At 44.3% G+C, this 19,180-nt stretch overlaps 1 protein-coding gene across 1 annotated transcript in view; it reads right to left on the reverse strand.

The window, feature by feature from the left end:
* AGFG2 (ArfGAP with FG repeats 2) overlaps nucleotides 1–19,180 on the reverse strand; it is a 564,405-nt gene that overhangs the window by 313,610 nt on the left and 231,615 nt on the right. The window contains exon 3 of the mRNA XM_078670884.1: nucleotides 1,410–1,525. Coding sequence (XP_078527010.1) covers nucleotides 1,410–1,525 — 116 coding nt within the window. The remainder of the gene's footprint in view (nucleotides 1–1,409; nucleotides 1,526–19,180) is intronic.

Raw genomic sequence — 19,180 nt, forward strand, 5'->3', positions numbered from 1 at the left:
GTCAAATTGTGAATGGGCTCAATTGTGGCTGGGGCAGGTCAGGCTCTCCCCCCCCCCCCCCCTCAGAATCCAAACATAGGCTTGGCCAGACCTACCCTTCGTTGATCAGAATGGCTTGTACATTGCACCTGCACTAACAACCCATGTTTCCATAGAGTAGGCAGGACACGGAAAGGTGTGGTCTAGGTATCAATGGGGGCAAGACTGAGGGGGTGAGGCAGGACAAGCACTCCGCCATCTTTTCGATACCACCGTTCAGGCCCACTAGCCTCCGTTCATGGACCATCAGTGGACCTATGGGATTAAAGGAAGGCTGATCAAGATTCAGAAAGCACAGAGGGTGTGGAGTAGGAAGAGCAGCACAGTGCTGAAATTGAGGTGGAAAGGCAAAACAGAAGTTCAGTTTTGCCTCAACAGAGAGAAAAGGGATAAAGTAACGAAGAAGGAGCACAGAACTCTGGAGGAGGCGTACCCCCTGAATATCGAATTGACAATATCAATGGGACATAAGATCGATTACAAAATAACCAACAACAAATATCAATGGGAAAGTAAGTCCAGATTCTATATTGAACCCCACAGATAGGTACTTGCGCGGTACATACACCTTCAAGGTGTATAGATGTGGAGTTAGGAATAGTAAATCTACATTTCCCTTCATGCACTAACATTTCACTAGTCTGCCCTCAACATTAATATGTTTCCATATTGTTGGGGTCGCTATTCAGTAGCGCAATCAATGGAGGAGGAGGCTACGCTGAATATTAAGGAAGACGAGAGATGAACAAGAGCTGAGAGGGCGCGGTCAGTCACTTATGAATCTGCTGAGGAATGCATAGGATTTCGGGGCAGACAGGAAGGTCGACTTTGAAAGTAGCAGCCAGAAGAGGAGCACAGGCTACCGACTGGAGGAATGTCCTCACAGAGAGGGACAGGGGCAATGATCCACTCCTGTGTGTCCATGTCACTGCAAAGAAAGACATGGAAGTGACAATAGAAGCACCTCAATGAAAGGACAGGGCTTAGGAACTAACATGAATGTCATGCCGGAAAGAAAAATGTTTGAAAAATGTAATGAAGTAACAAAGAACAATGTCACCGTCTGAAGCCAACAACAGAGCTCCTGCATAAGTTGCAGATATCCTGTAGGCTCAGACCCTGTGGTAATGCCTTTGGTTATGCTCGCATCCAGGGCAGTGCTTTGGCCTACACACAGGTTGAGCACTGGCAGAATGGACTGCAGGGTAATTTCCCTTAGACACACAAGCCCATGACTAGGATCACCGCAATCCAGCCTCAAAAGGTAACATTTAACATATCATGGCAGCTAGACTCTCGGCATGTGGTATTTGTGTTACACCACCCCCCCCCCCCGCCCCTCCCCCCCCCTGACGGCGGCTCAGCTTTACCATCTTTTCTTCTCATATTTCTCCTGGAGGAACTCCTTCACCTTCTGAGGATCCCTGGAGTCTGGCATGGTAGAAGATTGGGAATCGTACAGGCCCATCCAGATCTTTCTGCACACCTGGCAGCGGAAGAGAAGGAAAGGTTAGTCCCTTATGATCGCCCTTATTCCTCACTGGAAATCTTCATTAAGGACTACTATAATTATACGTGCACACACTGGAGAGCTTTTTATAAACATCCATTTGAAAAATTATTTATTAACATGCCTTTTACCAATATTATCTTTTTAAAAAACAATTCGAATTTAAAAATAGTTTAAAGTAAATTAAAGATGTTTTACTCTTTAGAATTCCTCCTTTTAAACAAGGAAAAGGATCAAAGGTGGGAGAACAAAAAGCGGCTTTGCTGAGGACTTTTACTCTGGTGCATTGAGGTAGTAAAGCTTCTCCAGAGACTCGATGTCATTTGTTGTACCCAGCTTTGAGAGGGAAAGACTCTACACCTTGAATTCTTTCTCCGTGACCACATTATCCGTTTTTCCTCGTCAAGGATTTCTTTTTTGACTTACTTCGATATGAAGACCGGGTCTTGGAGTCATTAAGACACCAGTGAGGAATCGATCATTCCTCCAGCACCAGGAAGGAGGAGTGTTTATGGATTTAATAAAGGGGCTCTTGATAGAGAACTAAGAAGCAAGTCCCTGCTCCTTCTCCAGCAAGGGATCTGCTGTCAGAGTGATAAACATTGTAAAGCATCACTGAGTCCCTCCCACACCCAAGGGAAAAGGAAACCGAGACAAGTGAGAAATAAAACACGATCGCCATCGGTTGTGGAGTCCAAGGCCAAACAGGAGTGTTTGGCAAAGGTATGCTGATCTCTGTCTGAAAACGTCAGCAGCGGCTTCCTTTTCTCTAATCTAGCAGAACCAGAAGGGAGCCTGCTGACCTTCGGATCACATATGGTAAAACACAAAACTATTTCATTAGTAATTGACTTTTTGTAAATGGAGTGGTGTGGCTCACTGGTTAGAGGCGGCAGACCCGCAAGCAGAGAACGGCCCGGGACCAGGGTTCAATTCCCGACGCGGCAGGGTCATGGACCAGGGTCAGTGGACTCGATAAGTCTCGCCTCGGTGCCTACTCTAACCAGGGATCACACTCGGCAACTCTGGGCATTAGCTTGCCTCATCTCTACAACGGCCCCCCACATTCGCCGGGGATGCCTGGTTTCACCTTGGAGATACCCAGTAGGGACCATCTCACAGGGAAAGCCAGGACGGGTTCCCCAGCGGTCTACAGCGCCACGACGCCTCAGGGCAGCAGTGCGCTTTACAAGACACATACATACATACTTTTCAAATAGCTCCATTGTCAACAAAAAGTTGCTTGTCTTTTGCATTTCCTTTGTCCCGTGAAGGTAAAAACTTAGTTATTTTCATATTCCAGTATTTATTTATTAAATATAATTTTAAAAATATATATGTTAACATGCAAACTGATTAACTTCTATAAAAACGTAACATTAAAATAATAAGCTACGACTGAATAGTTATAAGAAAATATCAACAATTGAGCTGTAGTACTGATACTGCTACAAAGATATCAATTTAAGGGTTTGAAAAATACATAAACACAAGCTTTTCCAGTCAACCTTCGGCGCTTATACTTTTTTTTTTTTTTTTTTTTAGAAGACAGACTTTGTAGGCAAAGTAAGTCATGCGCTCTGAGCCGGTGATTCTACTCATCTAACTATTCATTCTGATCAAAACTATACTGATCATTTACATCCGTTAGAACTGGAATATGGTCTTCCTTTCCAGCAGCCATTGGATAAAGCGAAATATAGCCTGTTATTGTTTTCTCTTTCTCTTCACAAAAATAATATTTGATCAGATTTTGCAAAAGCTCTTTCCACTTCTGCGTAAGACCGCTCAAGGGGAGTTGTTCAAGTCTCAAAGAAAGAGTTGCTTATGCTCAACTGGCGACTAGTCTTTCATAAAAGGTGAACCTTGCTAAAAATCATCTGCACATAACTGATGGGTGAAAAACCAATTAAAATGTGTGGAATCAGTCGCTGTCCTTATTACGCCGAGGAGCCACTTCACCATTGAAATGCTGCCTCGGATACCACCAGGACCATTGGAGACAAAAGGGCCCAGGAATATAGTCACTGAAATCCAATTACTTGGTTTTTCTAAAAATGTTATAGTATAAAACTTAATAGGTTGCTCGGGCCAGTTGTCTAACTCCTGCCAAAGTAACCGGTTGAAGGCACTGCCGCTGTTCTATGACTTTTGTAAAGAACACACATGCCCTGGGGCGGCCTGATGCTAGCAAAAAGCAAGACAAGGTCAGACAGAAATCTGAAAAGTCAGGGTTTTTAAATCCTTATATAACTTATTTAGATAGCAAGGAATGGGCTGAATCACAAGAGGGAGCATTCTGATGAGCAGCCGCCCTAAAAGAGGCCCAGCCACCTTCAGTGCTCTCCGCATCTTTGGAATGGCACAATGCCCTCCTCAGAACGAAGCGGGTGTGCCGGACATGGCACAAGAGCAAATATTCAATGGCAGAGGAGCTGATGTTGTGAAGAGCTTGAAAGCAAATGCACGGGCTGTAAACAAAACACGCGTGTGGATGAGGAGCCAGTGAAGCCTTCCACGGTGGCCTGAGATGGAGGCATGTCGGGGAAGGTCCATAAGTGTCTAGCAGAGGCATTTTGGACCAACTGAAAAGAATGGCTAGCAGAAGAAGGAAGGCCTAGGTATAAGGTATTCGCATAGTCAAGTCTAGACCCCACCATGAAACAAACTACTTTAAAATGTCAGGGAAGAAAAAAAAGCAGCTTTCCTAAAGTTTCAGATAAAAGAAACCAGGAGAAACCACTTTGTTGTTGAACAGTTTAAAAGAAATTATCAAAATCAACACCTTCATTTTTTGCTTCCAGCTAGGGAGTAGGGCAGAGACAAAGAAATCTGTCCACCAACCTGTGGACTAGATTGACGGGGGTTCACCCATAACCACAACCTTGGTTTTGTTGGCATTGAGCTTCATGCAGTGGTCATTCACCCTGTCTACTACTTTCAAAAAGCAAGTCCGAAAGTTGCAGTGAGCTGCAGCTGAATTGCCACCTTACTGGAGAATGAGTTGTGTGACGTCCGTGTAGTATATAAAGGAAAAATCGAAAGAACAAATTAATTTGGCCAAAGGTGCCACATAGATGTTAAAGCATAGGAATTTCTAAAAAACCTCGAGGGACTCCACAAGAAACATTGTTAGGTATAGACCGGATAGGGTAGAAGATGCAGTCTGCCTAGACATAGTGACACAATGTAGTAGACAGAGCCAACAAATTAAGAGGAAACTCCTCCCTGAAAAAGAATTGTATGAATGAAAAATGTCCTAGCTATCGTAACGGAAAGTTTCAATCCTATTAAGGACTCTGAGGCGAGGATTGTGCTTTCCTTTCTCCACTTTATTGAACAGCAATTTTGCATTACTATGAAGGCCACCTAGACCCGAACTTCGAGCTGTGGGATGCTGAGGGGGAGTGGGGGGGGGGGGGGGGGGGGGGGTGCGGGAACGGGGGGGGGGGGGTGGAGAGACTAACATTACCAGCCAGGGCTGGCCTTAGCACAGGTCGCAAACTGAGCTAGTCTTTTTTGGCGACCCCTCCCCCATTTCCTCCTTCTCCATGAATTACCTCACTACCACTCACCAGCAATGCACCTCATCTCTCTCACCGGTTTCGGGCTTTCAGCCCTCATCAGCCAGGATAGCTTGATTCCAGTGGCACAGTGAGGCCGGGACCCACATCTGGGTATACCCGGCGCGCTTAGGGGGAGAAAGCAAAAGACACACAATTGATGGACGGAATGCTGAGCATATCAAAACATTCACCCCCAGTCAAGAGATCTGGACTGTTCCCATGAGGACCAGGGTCGAGACTAATTTGCATATGTCGGGTCTAAACTGGGATGGCATGGTGAGCAAAATAACGATGGATTTGACCCAGATCTTTTGACTGGGGGAGAATGTTTGCATTGTCAGTATTCCGTCCATCATTTGTTTGCTGTAACACTTTTCACTTTAAGTGGGATGGGTATACCCAGACGTGGTTCCCTTGCTCACTGTGCCACTGGATTCAAGCTAGCCTGGCTGAAGAAGGGTGACATATCCTGAAACCGGTCCCAGGATGCTTGTTTCCGGTTCAGGGAGGACCTGGCTTGGCAGTTCGGTCTGGACTATTCCCCCAGATGGCCTTGTACGTGCTAGGCGGTGATGGAAAGGGTTTGTTGGAGATCCAGATGGAGGGAGGCTTGCATGGCGCCCCGTAAGTTGGCAATCTCAGCAAGAATGAGAATGGTTTAATTCCACTAGCTGCACGCCACTTATCTCACCCCAGGCACCTGCAGCAACTTGCCCACCAAGCATCGACCACTTGCACGCAGTGTGCACAGACAACAGCTGACTTTTTCCATATAGCATGGGGTTGCTCAGTGCTGAGGTCCTATTGGGAGGGAGTGGGTCAGGAGTTCTCTTTCGTCCTGTATTGCCCAGTGGATCTCACCCCTCGTAATGTTCTACTTGGGATGGTGGAGGACTTTGCGGGCCTGCTGGTAGAGCGGACCAATCTGGGTGTGGCGTGCTTGGTCGCGAAGAGGGAGGTACCCTGTGCCAGGAAGCAGTGCTCACCACCGAGAGCCAGGCGTTGGCGTAAAGGGGTAGACTGGTGGCACAGCAGGAAAAAACAGTTTTTGCTTGTCCTCAGAAGCACAACCCCATATGGCGGAAATGATGCAATTATTATGGATTGTAACTGTAACTCCGTGCAACTTGCTTATATTAATGTCAACCCATGCAACGGTCACTACATGTATGTGATTTCTGTCGTAGTATGCCAAGTGTCTCGACATAAATTGTCAATAAAATTGGTCAAGATTGGAACTTTCTTGCTATTATCTTTGACACTGAACTCCTAAAAGTGGAGATTTTTTTAAATATCCCTAATTAGTTATATAGATATGGGTTTTAAGGTTCGCTTTTGCACCCATGTTTCTTGCCTGGTTGGCACAGTGGTTAGACAAAACTAGGGCGATGTAGCAGGAGGTAAGAGAATCAGCGCAAGCGCCGTCTCTTCTGATATGGCCTGGATGTCTGTCTCTGTGCTGGGGGTGCAATTTCTTTTATCTTCCAGAACACCTTGATGTCATTTTGCATTGTAGTATCTCTCTCCTGGTGGGCTGGTCATTGCAGGAAAAAAGAGCTCATTCTGCAAATATATTAAAATAAGCACATTTTTCATATAGGATTACTCACTAGTTTCTGTGTATTTTCCTCTGAAACTTCACAATTCAACACACGTGGATATTCAATCCTGGTTTAATACTTCCAGGTGAAATCTTCTTCCTAACTAAGAAGACTTTGCATGATGATCAGTGCATCACAACATTGTCCCTAGGTGGTTGCTCCTTGTGGTTTGTCCAGTTGTCTTACAAGCTGTTTCCATTTGTCTTTTATTTGTCATCTACTTGGTCAATCTTGCCAGTGGTTTTTTTCTTGCTTTGTGTTTCTTTTCCTCTGGAGGACTGGAGAATTCTCCAGTCTTATTTTCTTGTACCATCTAATCCAGAAATCTGAGGTCACCCATGAAATAGGGGTCACTGAGTGGAGTGGAAGGCCTTATCTCACAAGAAGACATTTTTGGTTTATTTGGAATGAAGAACCGCCATTGACAGATTGCAAAACAAATATCTCTCAGTCCACAGTATCAACCTAGGGGTCAAGTTCAGTACCTTTTGGTTGCAATTACGGCTTCAACTACGTAAGTCCAGATCCTAAAATGCTACACCTTGACATCCCTTGGCTGTGATGCAATAAGGGTCAGATTGGTGAAATAAACATGTGACAGAAATATTAGGAAGTTTAGGGAGTTTAAAGACACACTGTTTAGTCCATCTTAAAACCTTATACTTAAGCCTCAGATTGAGCAAAAGTTGTATTTATCATTAGTTATTCACTGGGAAGTGCCTTACCTGGGGCAACACCTCTTGTTGCACTAGGAAGTCCATTGTTGAATAATTTATTTAGCCTTTAAAAATTTGCTAAGGTGGACTGGGGCAATTCCATCCACAATGTATTGTTGCAGGTGCATTAGGTTACTTTGGACCTGCAAACATATATAACCAAATTTAAAGGCCCGACTGATTAGGCAGAATATCTCAACAAGGTCTAAACGAAGATTTAAAAAAGAGTTGGTGCGAATGGCAAGACCAGCCATCTTCTCTAGTCTAGTTGCTCTTGTTCTTCGGACTGATTGATAGATTAACTGAATTCATGACAAAGACAAGAAAAGAGAAGCAGTCGTTCTGGAAGTAACATTTCCTCAACAAATACACTGATCATCTGGCTAAATTAGAGAAATGTTCTTTTGACACAACCTTTATTAAATACTTTGGCAATGCTCTTCTGCTGCTGGACTGACCAGAGTTGACCAAAATGTGAGAACTATCTTATATTGGAAAAATACAACCACAGTAAAAAGGACAGACTCTGATTGGGCTAACCAATTACTACAAAGAAAACAATCAAAGTCTTTCCACCTTTAATGAATACAATTACTGACCTTTTGAATAAACATTTTCCTTTGCAGTCGGTCTACTGAAGCTTCCCTTGAATTTTCTGTTTTAAAGAAAAAATTCACTGAAGGACTAATTCTTTTACAGCCAAATATTATGAAACTATTTGTGGTTGAGACCACTGCCTTATATTGAGTGATAGCGACTGTTCGGCTACAGAAAAGGAAGAATATCCAGAATCATTGTTTCCCTATAAGTTAACCCGGGCAGATACAAATTGCTCAGTCTTTGAAAATTAGTTAATTGCCATTAAAGAGGTTTTCAGTAAATGGAGACATGTTCTACTATAGCACCACCATGTAACACTGAGAAATAACAGATCATTGTCACCTACAGGTACTACAACAAGTTAAGTGTCCACCGTAGTCTGGCTCAATTGGGTTTTTCCCTAACTTTAGGATTTCATCATATATTTCATTGCAAGTTGCAAAACACCACCGGTGATTAAACTGGAGGGTACGCTTTTAGAGATATGTTCCAATGCCTTTCATCTGAACCTCGTGCTTTTCTTTCCCCGTGTGTCTTATGTTCAGTTACAGGCAAAGTGGGGAAGCTTCAGGACCTCTATGTGCATAAGCATATTAATTCCTAAAGTCTGCACCTATCTATTCACACATCTGTGGGAGTCTGAAAGATGCTAGTTCAAACACATATCTTTAATACCTCACCCCCCGCACCTCCCTACAGAATCACACTTCTTGTTGGTCCTTAGATTATTGTCTTGAGGAGGTCTACACAAAACAGTAAAGACTGAAACATCAAAGAAATTCTGACAGTGGGATCCTATTGGTATCACGAGGCATGAAGATGTCTAGATGTTGGACCACCTTATTTCATTCAAAACGTTCTCACTGTATTATAAGTTGCATCATTCACAATAACTGAGACATGCACAAGACCACTAGAAAGAAAGGCGAATATCAAATCCATACTTGAACACACTAGAGGCCAAGGTTAGTTTAGAGATACTGGCAAAACATGGCATATCCTAAATATAAAGTTCCTTTATACGTAAACCCCCTAACAGATTAGGTGCACTACAGGGACCCTGGGACAAAGATACTGGAGGATGAGCAGTGGGCTAAGGCCAGACTAGTTCCATTTGAACATGCACTATCAGCAGCCTTGTTCCTAGTCCAGATTACACTTTTCCACAGATTATATTATCCCCGAAGAGACTGTGGACAATGGGCTTTGTTGACTCACCTGCATGTTCACGCTGTGAAGAGGAATATGCGGATTGATTCAACATGATCTGAAAATGCCCAGAAAGTTTTAACTTTTGGTGGAGAGTTGGACAATGGGCTTTGTTGACTGGAGAAGCTTCAGGACCTCTATGTGCATAAGCATATTAATTCCTAAAGTCTGCACCTATCTATTCACATATCTGTGGGAGTCTGAAAGATGCTAGTTCGAACACATATCTTTAATACCTCAGCGAGAAATTGCAAATCAGATGCATGCCAAGAATGAAATTGAGCATTATGTATTGCTCTCTTTTGTTCTGCTCTGTAACTGATGTGAAGCGCTCCGATACCCTCCGGTAAGGCTAGCGCTATATAAAACTTTAAAAAAAAATGCTGAAAAATAGGTCTATCGGGTAGAGGCTGACAGAAATAACATGATACAATGTGTGGCCTCTTGAAAAAAATAGGTCAACCTGGCTACAAATTGATGCTATAATGGAACGCATTTGCTTGTGCTGTCTTAACACGAACGTGATGGAATTGCAGAGGAAGACGCTATGTGCATGCCCGCACAAAATGCAGAATGGCATGCTCTAAAGCTCAAACTTTTGTTTTTTTTTAGAAAAAGACAAATGCATCAGTACTCGACTTAACCAGGCTTTAATTGATTAAATAAATGGAATCATTACATTTAGTAGACAAACAAATAGAATGAGAATAGATTGGACTTGTATGATATTAAACAAGGACTTGATCAGCTATTAATAACAGGGCTTGACGCGTTCTTCTTGCAAAAATAACACAAGGCTTGTTTAAACAGATCAAGAGAAATGAGTTGGACGGGGGAAGCAAGGAGAACTCTTACTTTTTCTTCTTTTTAAGAAAATACTTATTAATATGGATTAATATTGTATAAAAAAAATGAGTAAATGAACATACACGAACTGCTTCTTTAAGTGAAATCTATGAACGAACACTGGAATTTTTAATTTTAGAAAATATATAAAAACAAACTATACCTTTTGAGAACAAGGACTAGGCAAGCGGCATTCTTTTTAATTACTAAATAGATGTATCCCCAGTAGGGAACATGTTTGATAGATTATATAATTGTAGACTTGCCACCTGTCAACCACAGATGCATTTACTGTCCATACCGCAAGGCATGAAGAAATAAAATACAAACCCACCAAACCAGACAACTGGTGCCTGCACTGCTGCCATCACAAAACTGAAGGAATCAAGATGGACACAAGTAAAATAATAATCACTGCTGCGGAAAAGATAGTCCTTGCTTGTACAGTTTATTTTCCACTCTTCCCCATGTTTAGGTCTTGCCTGACAGTGCAATATTCGAACACTTTATGTCATCAACAGAAAGAGCTTTAAGAAATACTCTCGAGAGGGGGGGGTGTTGGCTCCGCCCAAACGTTGATTTCCTCGAGTACATCATTTGAGTGGGCAGATGTTTTACGCTTCGCCTGGAAAAAAATGCTTGCACTGTAGATTTTGCCATGTGGGGTATTGCTCATCACAGCAGGCCTCAGTTGTGGTGACAAAATAGTGCTATATGACGGATCTGTTCACTGTGACAAGTTACAATAAAAGCAGTTTTTAATTGTGCATGCGTATGGCAAAGCCTACAGGCATTTAAGGGTGTAATATTTATGCTGTGGAATCATTTTGTTACAAGGAAGCTCTCAAATGATCAATGTTTTTGGTGTTGGTTCTTCGATCTTTGACACATTCTAAAGGTGGAAGGATTGCACTCCGAGAATCCATGTTAGAGCCTCTTAGAAGGGGTTGGACACTGTTTTGCCAATTGCAATTGTGACCATATTTGCAATTTCAAGATTAAGCCAGATTATTGCCTTGTGGGAAAGTTTACGTAGTGGGCCTGAGCGGGTTGGCCTGAGCGGGTTATGTTGGGAAACAACGCATATGGACCCGATTAGATCATTGGGAAAAACAATGTCAGATACCATAGGCCCGACCAATACATTTGAAAAAGGCAAAACAGACAGAAGACCTGAATTACGCCACTGTGAGTGAAAAGGATATGTTAAGCCAATAGGATGTTAATGGTGGACTGGTTCAACGTTGTGTTAAAAGATGTATGTCGACATTTTGTTACATGGAATCTCAGATTACTGTAGTAGGCACGTTTTTTGGTCTTAGTTACCCCTCTGACAAACCTTTGGGGCACAGGATGTGCACACTAATAATCCTCATTAGGCCCTCTCAACAGAGTTGGATATTTTTTGACAACTGTAATTCTATGTCGGGACAGGAGGCAAGGTTATGCTGAACTTTGCCCATTTTTTTGGTATCAACAGCAAGCAAGCTTGAGAACTGCAAGCAAACTAACTTTTCCAGCTACACACGGGAAAGGAAGAAAACAAGTGTCAACCAATCCCTTAAATAATAGATGCTACTTAAAGTCCATTGTTTATTTTTTTGTCTCCTCTACACTGCTTAAGCAGCTCAGTAGCTGAGTAACCCCGGCTCTGTTAATTGGGCTAACGATTACTAACTGCTTACTGTATTGTTTGCCTTATCTGCTTTGTTTCTACTTAGCTTTGGTGACACTGTGGGGAACGCCCTCTTCTCTCCTTATGTGGCTGTATCTGCTCAATGTGTCCCAGGCTCACTGTGTAACTAAATTCAAGCTAGCCTGCTGATCAGGAGTAATATCCCGAACCGGTCCCAGGATGCTTGTTTCTGGTCCATGGACGACCTACCTTGCCAGTTCAGTCTGGACTGTTTCCTTGAGGAACAGGGTCAAGGCTTATCTGCATATGGCTGGGTCTCAACTGGGGTGGCATGGTGAGCAAAAGAACAATGTATTTAACCGAGCTCTGCTGACTGGCTGTGAATGTTTGATTTGCTCTGCATTCTGTCCATCATTTGTGTATCTTTTCCTTTCTCGCCCTAAGGGCACCGGGCATGCCCAGACGTGGGTCCGGGCTCACTGTGCAACTAGATTCAAGCTAGCCTGGCTCATGAGGGGTCATACCCTGAAACCGGTCCCAGGATGCTTGTTTCCGGTCCGGGGAGGACCTGGCCTGGCAGTTCAGGCTGGACTGTTTCCATGAGGAACAGGGTCAAGACTGATTTGCATGTGGCTGGGTCTAAACTGGGGTGGTATGGTGAGCAAAAGAACAATGGATTTAACCTACAACTGTTGACTTATGAAAGTCACTTGATGAGGAAATCCAAACCAGCCTCAGGGCAAAATGTCTCCGCCTATTATTGGATGGTAAAATGGCCCTTACTCCAGAAATGGTCTCCAAGAGGGCCACTTTTCTAGCCAAATACACCTGGCACCTTAAGAAGGCTATACACAGCTTCTGGTGTTCGTGTCAGGGCAAACTACAGGACATTACAACACTTTGACTAAAGAGGAAAAAGAATCAGGGTCCCTCATACCTCCTGACATTTTATCTAGGTGGGTGCTGGGAGCATAGATTTTCAATGGTAATGTCAACTGCGCTACCTCTACTAAGCTGTGCTGGCCAGTCCTAAGGTAAATATCAAATAGGGCGTTCTTGCTCCTATGAAGGCGGGGCACGTGGTGGGTTATTGGTTGGTCCTTTTTTATTAGGAGTTGGGGAAGTTTGTCTCTTCACGTTCACATCACTCGACAAGGCCCAAGCCTCCATTAATAGAATGTTTGTCCCTAAAGTTTACTCCAAGGCCAGACAAAGAAGTGGGCACTAGGCCAGCCGCTTTCCCCCACAAGCCCTTAAAAGAGGCCAGGGCTCCAAACGTAGTCAATTGCAAAACCAAACGAGATTTGGCAGATTTATTCCCTCCAGTGGGCTATCACTACACTGAGAGCCCAGAGGCAGGTTCAGTTGAACCAACAACAAAGGAACATTTACTAGTGAGTGTTCTCCCGTATTCCCAACTAAAAGTAGGAGGGAGGCTGGCAACGTTTGCTCACAACTGGCATGCACTGACTTCAGATGCATTGGTCCTACAAACAGAACAAGGTTTCAAGATAGAGACTATGGGACATCGTACCAAAGAACAAGACACCCCCCTTATAAACACGCAGGTTAATTCCTGATCATCACACACCCCGGAGAGTTTGTAAGAAATCCTTTTCCTGGTAGAGAAGAGGGACGGACGCCCCATCATAATTCTCATGGAGTTCAACAAGTGGCTGATATATCGCCACTTCAAGATGAAGGGAACACACTTCCTGGGGGATATCTTGAGGCCCCAAAACTAGATGGTCCCCTTGGACCTGAAGGACACTTACCTCACCATTCCTATATTTCCACTTCACCACAGATATCTCCAGCTCATGTAGAAACACCACACCTTTGAATTTACAGCACTTCTGTTTGGCAAATCCATAGCACCATGGTGCTGCACAAAGGTAGTCTGACCAGTGATGGAACACCTCAGAGCCAAGGGAATCGCTCCACAGTGTACCGGACATACATCCTTCTGATGGATGACTGCCCGGCGAAGCTTTCAGAGCACCTACAGTTGACTGTGACACTTCTGGAAAGCCTGGGAGGTTAAAATGAGAAAAAAATATTTCTTGACCCTAGGACAGAACCCTGCTTTCTTGGATTTGTTGTGGACTCGAAAGAAACGAGTTTACAACCAAACACTTACCTGCTTGCCTTTTATGTTTACTCTCATCATCAATGCAGGCCATCTTATTAGACCCACTGCACTTCAGAGTGCTGCAGCGACTGAAAGACCACAACCATCAGAAAGGACTTACTTATTTGGAGATGGCTCCATTGTCGGACAACATCAAGGAGGAGATCAGGTGGTGGCTGGCACACATAGAGGCTGGGAACAGGAGAGCAATCTTCGGTTCCAAACCGGACATGATCATCAAATTGGACACAAGCAAAAGAGTCTGAGGCACCTGATGTTGAGTTATCCAGAGGAGAAAAAAGTGGTTGTTACAAGAACAACTGCACACCAACTGCCTGGAACTTGTGGTGTTATGAGGAACCAAGGAAAGAGTCCAATGCTGTATCCTACTAAAGATGGACAACATCTAGGTGGCATGTTACATCATCCACCTCTGGAGCACATAAGCCAAGGCCCTGGTAGACTTGACCAAGAACTTTTGGGCCTTCTGCCTGGGCATTCAAATATTAGTCACAGTGGAGTATATTCCAGGTGCCTCCAACTATGTGGCAGATTGGCAATAATGACACAATCAGGACCCAAGCCTGTGGAAGCTGGATCCAGGGGCGTTCAAGGACATTTTGCAAAGATAGGACAGCTTATCAGTGGGCCTTTTCACTTCAAAATTGAATTGCAATTTAGACAAGTACTTAAGTTCAAAATCGAACCCAGACAAGGCAAAGATGGATGCTTTCCTTTAGAACTGCAGCTTGGAAGCAGGTTACCCTTTCACCCGTTCTTGATGATCACACGACTATCCACTCAGGAGAGGAGACAACAAGCAGACTTGGTCCTAGAGACCCTGAAATGGAAGTCTCAAATGTGGCATCAGGTTTTTATGGAACTTACTTGCCATTTTTCAATCCGCCTTCCCACGTCCCAGAAACAACTCCTGGATCCATCGAGGAACCCCCTGCCTAGTGGTGCACAGCACTCTACATCTTATAGCAAGGAGGATAATAGGGAACAGTACAAAATCCCTGGACATTTGCAACACGTGGAGAGACTTCCCTCCAAGGCTTGGGCAGATAGAACGGTCAAATAACAAAAGTCAGTTGGTCAAAATAACTCGGTTGATGTTTGCATAGGAACGTTGATCCCATGGGGTCAGACGTTGGGCACATCTTAAATACCTTGCCTGACACTGAATCAGAAGGAATGGCTTGAATATCAGTAAACACTTTCCAATCAGCTATGTCAGCTAGCCACATCCCAATCAATAGGTTCCCCATGGGTGAACATCTTCTAGTCTGGAAGCCATCAAGAGGAAGCTCTCTCTTCTCCCTAGACCTAGATACTCATCCCCTAGGAATGTCAATAAGGTTCTTAACCTTTTTCTCTTCATGAAAAGTAATAAATACCTTCCTAGCAGGGTGCTATCTGAGAAAAGGGCCTCATATCTTGTAGACCTGTATCAGATGTGAGAGCCCTGGATATTACAGGTAGCGTACTAACTCTGGAAGGAATTATTTTTCAGATTTCTAGGATAACCAAGTCCAATGCTAGAGTTATCTCTTAACCAGCATTTGAAGCTATCCCCAAATTATATGTGGTAAGATGCACAGTGAACAGTGCGCAACTAGTTGAGATTTTTCTCACCTAAACTAGCATTTAAGTCACAGGCTTGACATACCTGATTAGTTGCTGCACCGATTGTACAGGTTGAATACACAGTTTATAACGGAGTGCTCCCCACAAACCCTTTAAACTTTATTTTGCTATCAGTCACCAGTAGGGAGGCACCCTATATTGATTATAATTTTGAGTGTTGGATAACACACAGTGAACAGTGCGCAACTAGTTGAGATTTTTCTCACCTAAACTAGCATTTAAGTCACAGGCTTGACATACCTGATTAGTTGCTGCACCGATTGTACAGGTTGAATACACAGTTTATAACGGAGTGCTCCCCACAAACCCTTTAAACTTTATTTTGCTATCAGTCACCAGTAGGGAGGCACCCTATATTGATTATAATTTTGAGTGTTGGATAACACACAGTGAACAGTGCGCAACTAGTTGAGATTTTTCTCACCTAAACTAGCATTTAAGTCACAGGCTTGACATACCTGATTAGTTGCTGCACCGATTGTACAGGTTGAATACACAGTTTATAACGGAGTGCTCCCCACAAACCCTTTAAACTTTATTTTGCTATCAGTCACCAGTAGGGAGGCACCCTATATTGATTATAATTTTGAGTGTTGGATAACACACAGTGAACAGTGCGCAACTAGTTGAGATTTTTCTCACCTAAACTAGCATTTAAGTCACAGGCTTGACATACCTGATTAGTTGCTGCACCGATTGTACAGGTTGAATACACAGTTTATAACGGAGTGCTCCCCACAAACCCTTTAAACTGTAAGATGCATTAAGGCATATGAGAGTATAACCGCAGAACTTCACCCTTCTGCGGAGAGACAATTGCTGAATTTCACCTATAAATCACACACAGCAGTTTCATTCCCCACTTTTGCATGTTAGGTACGTTGGATAATACAAGAAGCAGTGATTAATACTAATATAGTTGGTGTACACCCAGCTCAGGGGCTCTGGCTTCTAAGGCGTTCTCTTTGGGGGGGGGGGGGGGGGGGGGGGGCATGCCTAAAAAAACCTGTGAATGCAGCAAACTGATCTACGGACACTGGCGTAACGAAAAATGAGGGGGCCTCCCTGTAAGGTATGCAGAGGGGCCCCCTCTGGGCTCAATCAGGAGCTCTCCGGCCAGAGTGCAGTGCCGAGGGGGTCCCCTGGAGCTTGCCCCCCCCCCCGCACTGCAAGGGCCTGTGTTACGCCCCTGTCTTCGGACTGTCCCTTTAAAAGGTCCTAGTTTAAACCAGTCCTGGATATGGCTAGAATAGCGACCTGTAAGCTTTAAAGGAGTGTAATGCTTGCCTTCGGTCCCAATATAGAATAAGAAATATCCTATCTATCGTAATAGAAAAGAACAATTGTTACTTATCTGTAAACAGGTGGTTCTCCAGTATTGGTGTCTTTCATAGATTCACATGCTTGAATATTCCCCGTCGTCGAAGTGGGAGTCCCACGGTAAATAAAATAGCAATAATGCTAAATATATATAAATATATATAAACATAATACCAGATAAAGAAAGGAAATACAACTGAAATCCTCTAAAAACGATTCCTACATAGGAAGGCAAGGTAAAGAGAAAAACTATTTGTAACACATTAGTGTCATTATGTTAGTCCAAATTACAGCCAATCAGGCGCCAGCACCCTCTAGAACCTTCTCCTCAGAAGCTCAAGCCCTCAGATTTTCGTAGCACAAAGTAACCAAGAGTGTATGAGGAGAAGAGAGCCTCTGAGGGGAAGAGGGTGGGTCGCATGTGAATCTATGAAAGACACCAATACTGGAGAACCATCTGTTTACAGGTAAGTAACAATTGTTCTTCTCCAGTATTAGGGGTGTCTTTCATAGATTCACATGCTTGAATAGAATAGAAAGCAGTAACCTCCGAGAGCTGAGATAGCTAAGCACATATGGCAAGAAAGACAGTAATAATAATAATAATAATACAGTCATGTAAAACATCATAGCAATCACAGCAAAAAGAACAAGGAGGGGGGAACAGAGGCTCACCTTAATGGAAAAGATGGCGAAGCACTGCCTGTCCCACAGCGGTATCCGCTTCATTGATGGCATCCAAACAGTAATGCTTGGTGAAGGTGTGCCTGCTGGACCATGTCGCTGCACGGCAAATCTGATGAAGAGGCACACCAGCAAACAAGGCAGTGGAAGAAGACACCGCCCTCGTAGAATGAGCCCTCACTGAAGACTGCAATGGTTTGCCAGCTTGTTGGTGGCAGAAGGCAATGGCTGAAGAAAGCCACCGGGCAATAGTTGGCTTGGAAACTGGATGGCCCTTACGCAGTCGTCCGTAGGCAATGAACAGTTGGTCGGACTTGCGAAAGGGGGCAGTTCTGGCAATGTAAAATTTAAGGCATCGTTTGATGTCCAAAGAATGCAAGCGCTGCTCCGCCGGAGACTTTGGGTCCGGAAAGAAAGTTTTGAGGAACACAGGCTCATTCAAATGAAAATCCGTAGGTACTTTAGGTAGGAAGGAGGGGTTAGTGCGGAGCGCCACCCCGTTAGCTTTGAACTGAAGATAAGGCGGCTTGATAGTGAAAGCGTGAAGGTCGCTCACGCGACGAGATGAGGTCAAAGCCAAAAGTAGCGCAACCTTCCAGGTGAGGAATTTGATATCCGCTTTATGGATTGGTTCAAAAGGTGACTTTATAAGTTGAGATAATACAACATTGAGGTGCCAAGATGGAGGAGGGCGCCGAACAGGTGGGAACTTGCGGAAAAGCCCTTTGAAGAATTGACGTATGATCCTGGATGAACAGAGGGAAGAAGAGCCATCATGTCGGAAACGAGATATTGCAGCTAAGAAAACTCTCAGTGTAGCATGAGAGAGTCCTGACTGAGCGAGGCTCAAGAAGAATGGAAGAAGCTGCTCTGGAGTGGAATGGATGGGATGGATATTGGCTGTAGCGCACCAATGACAGAATCTCTTCCACTTGAGTTTGTAAGTTTTGATGGTAGACGGAGCCCTGGCATGAGCCAGGATGTCTCTGCATTCCTGAGATATGGTCAAATCTGCGAATTCAAGGTGCTCAGGTTCCATGCCCACAATCGTAGCGTGGAGTGGTCCGGATGGCACACTAGGCCCCTGTCCATCGTTAGGAGGTCTGGACGAGGTCGCAGAGGGATGGGCTCGCACTGGGACAGCAGAAGCAGTTCCGAAAACCATGCCTGCCTGGGCCAACGAGGTGCGATGAACAGGATGTGGCAGGGCTGTCTCCGCATCTTCCACAGCACCCGCGGTACTAATGGGATCGGCGGAAAAGCGTAAGCGAATAGATCGCACCAGTCGATCAAAAGGGCATTCCAGCACGACCCGGGGTGGGGATGCCAACTTGCATAAGACAGGCATTTCCGATTCTCCGGTGTTGCAAAGAGGTCTAGATCTGGGTGACCCCACTGGCGAAAGACAAGATCTAGAGTCGGTTGGTGCAGTTCCCATTCGTGTTTTGAGGAAGTGGACCTGCTCAGAGAGTCCGCCAGGAGGTTGGACACGCCCGGAAGGTGGACGGCTGTCAAGGTGATGTGATGGCGGAGAGCCCAATCCCAGATTGACTGGGCCAAGTGAGACAGATGTGGAGACTTGGTTCCTCCCTGTTTGTTCACGTAGTGCATACTGGTGGTATTGTCTGTTTGGATAAGCACTGACTCCCCGTGAACTACAGGGAGGAATGAC

Source organism: Lissotriton helveticus, chromosome 12 (assembly GCF_964261635.1).
Source record: "Lissotriton helveticus chromosome 12, aLisHel1.1, whole genome shotgun sequence".
NCBI lineage: Eukaryota > Metazoa > Chordata > Amphibia > Caudata > Salamandridae > Lissotriton > Lissotriton helveticus.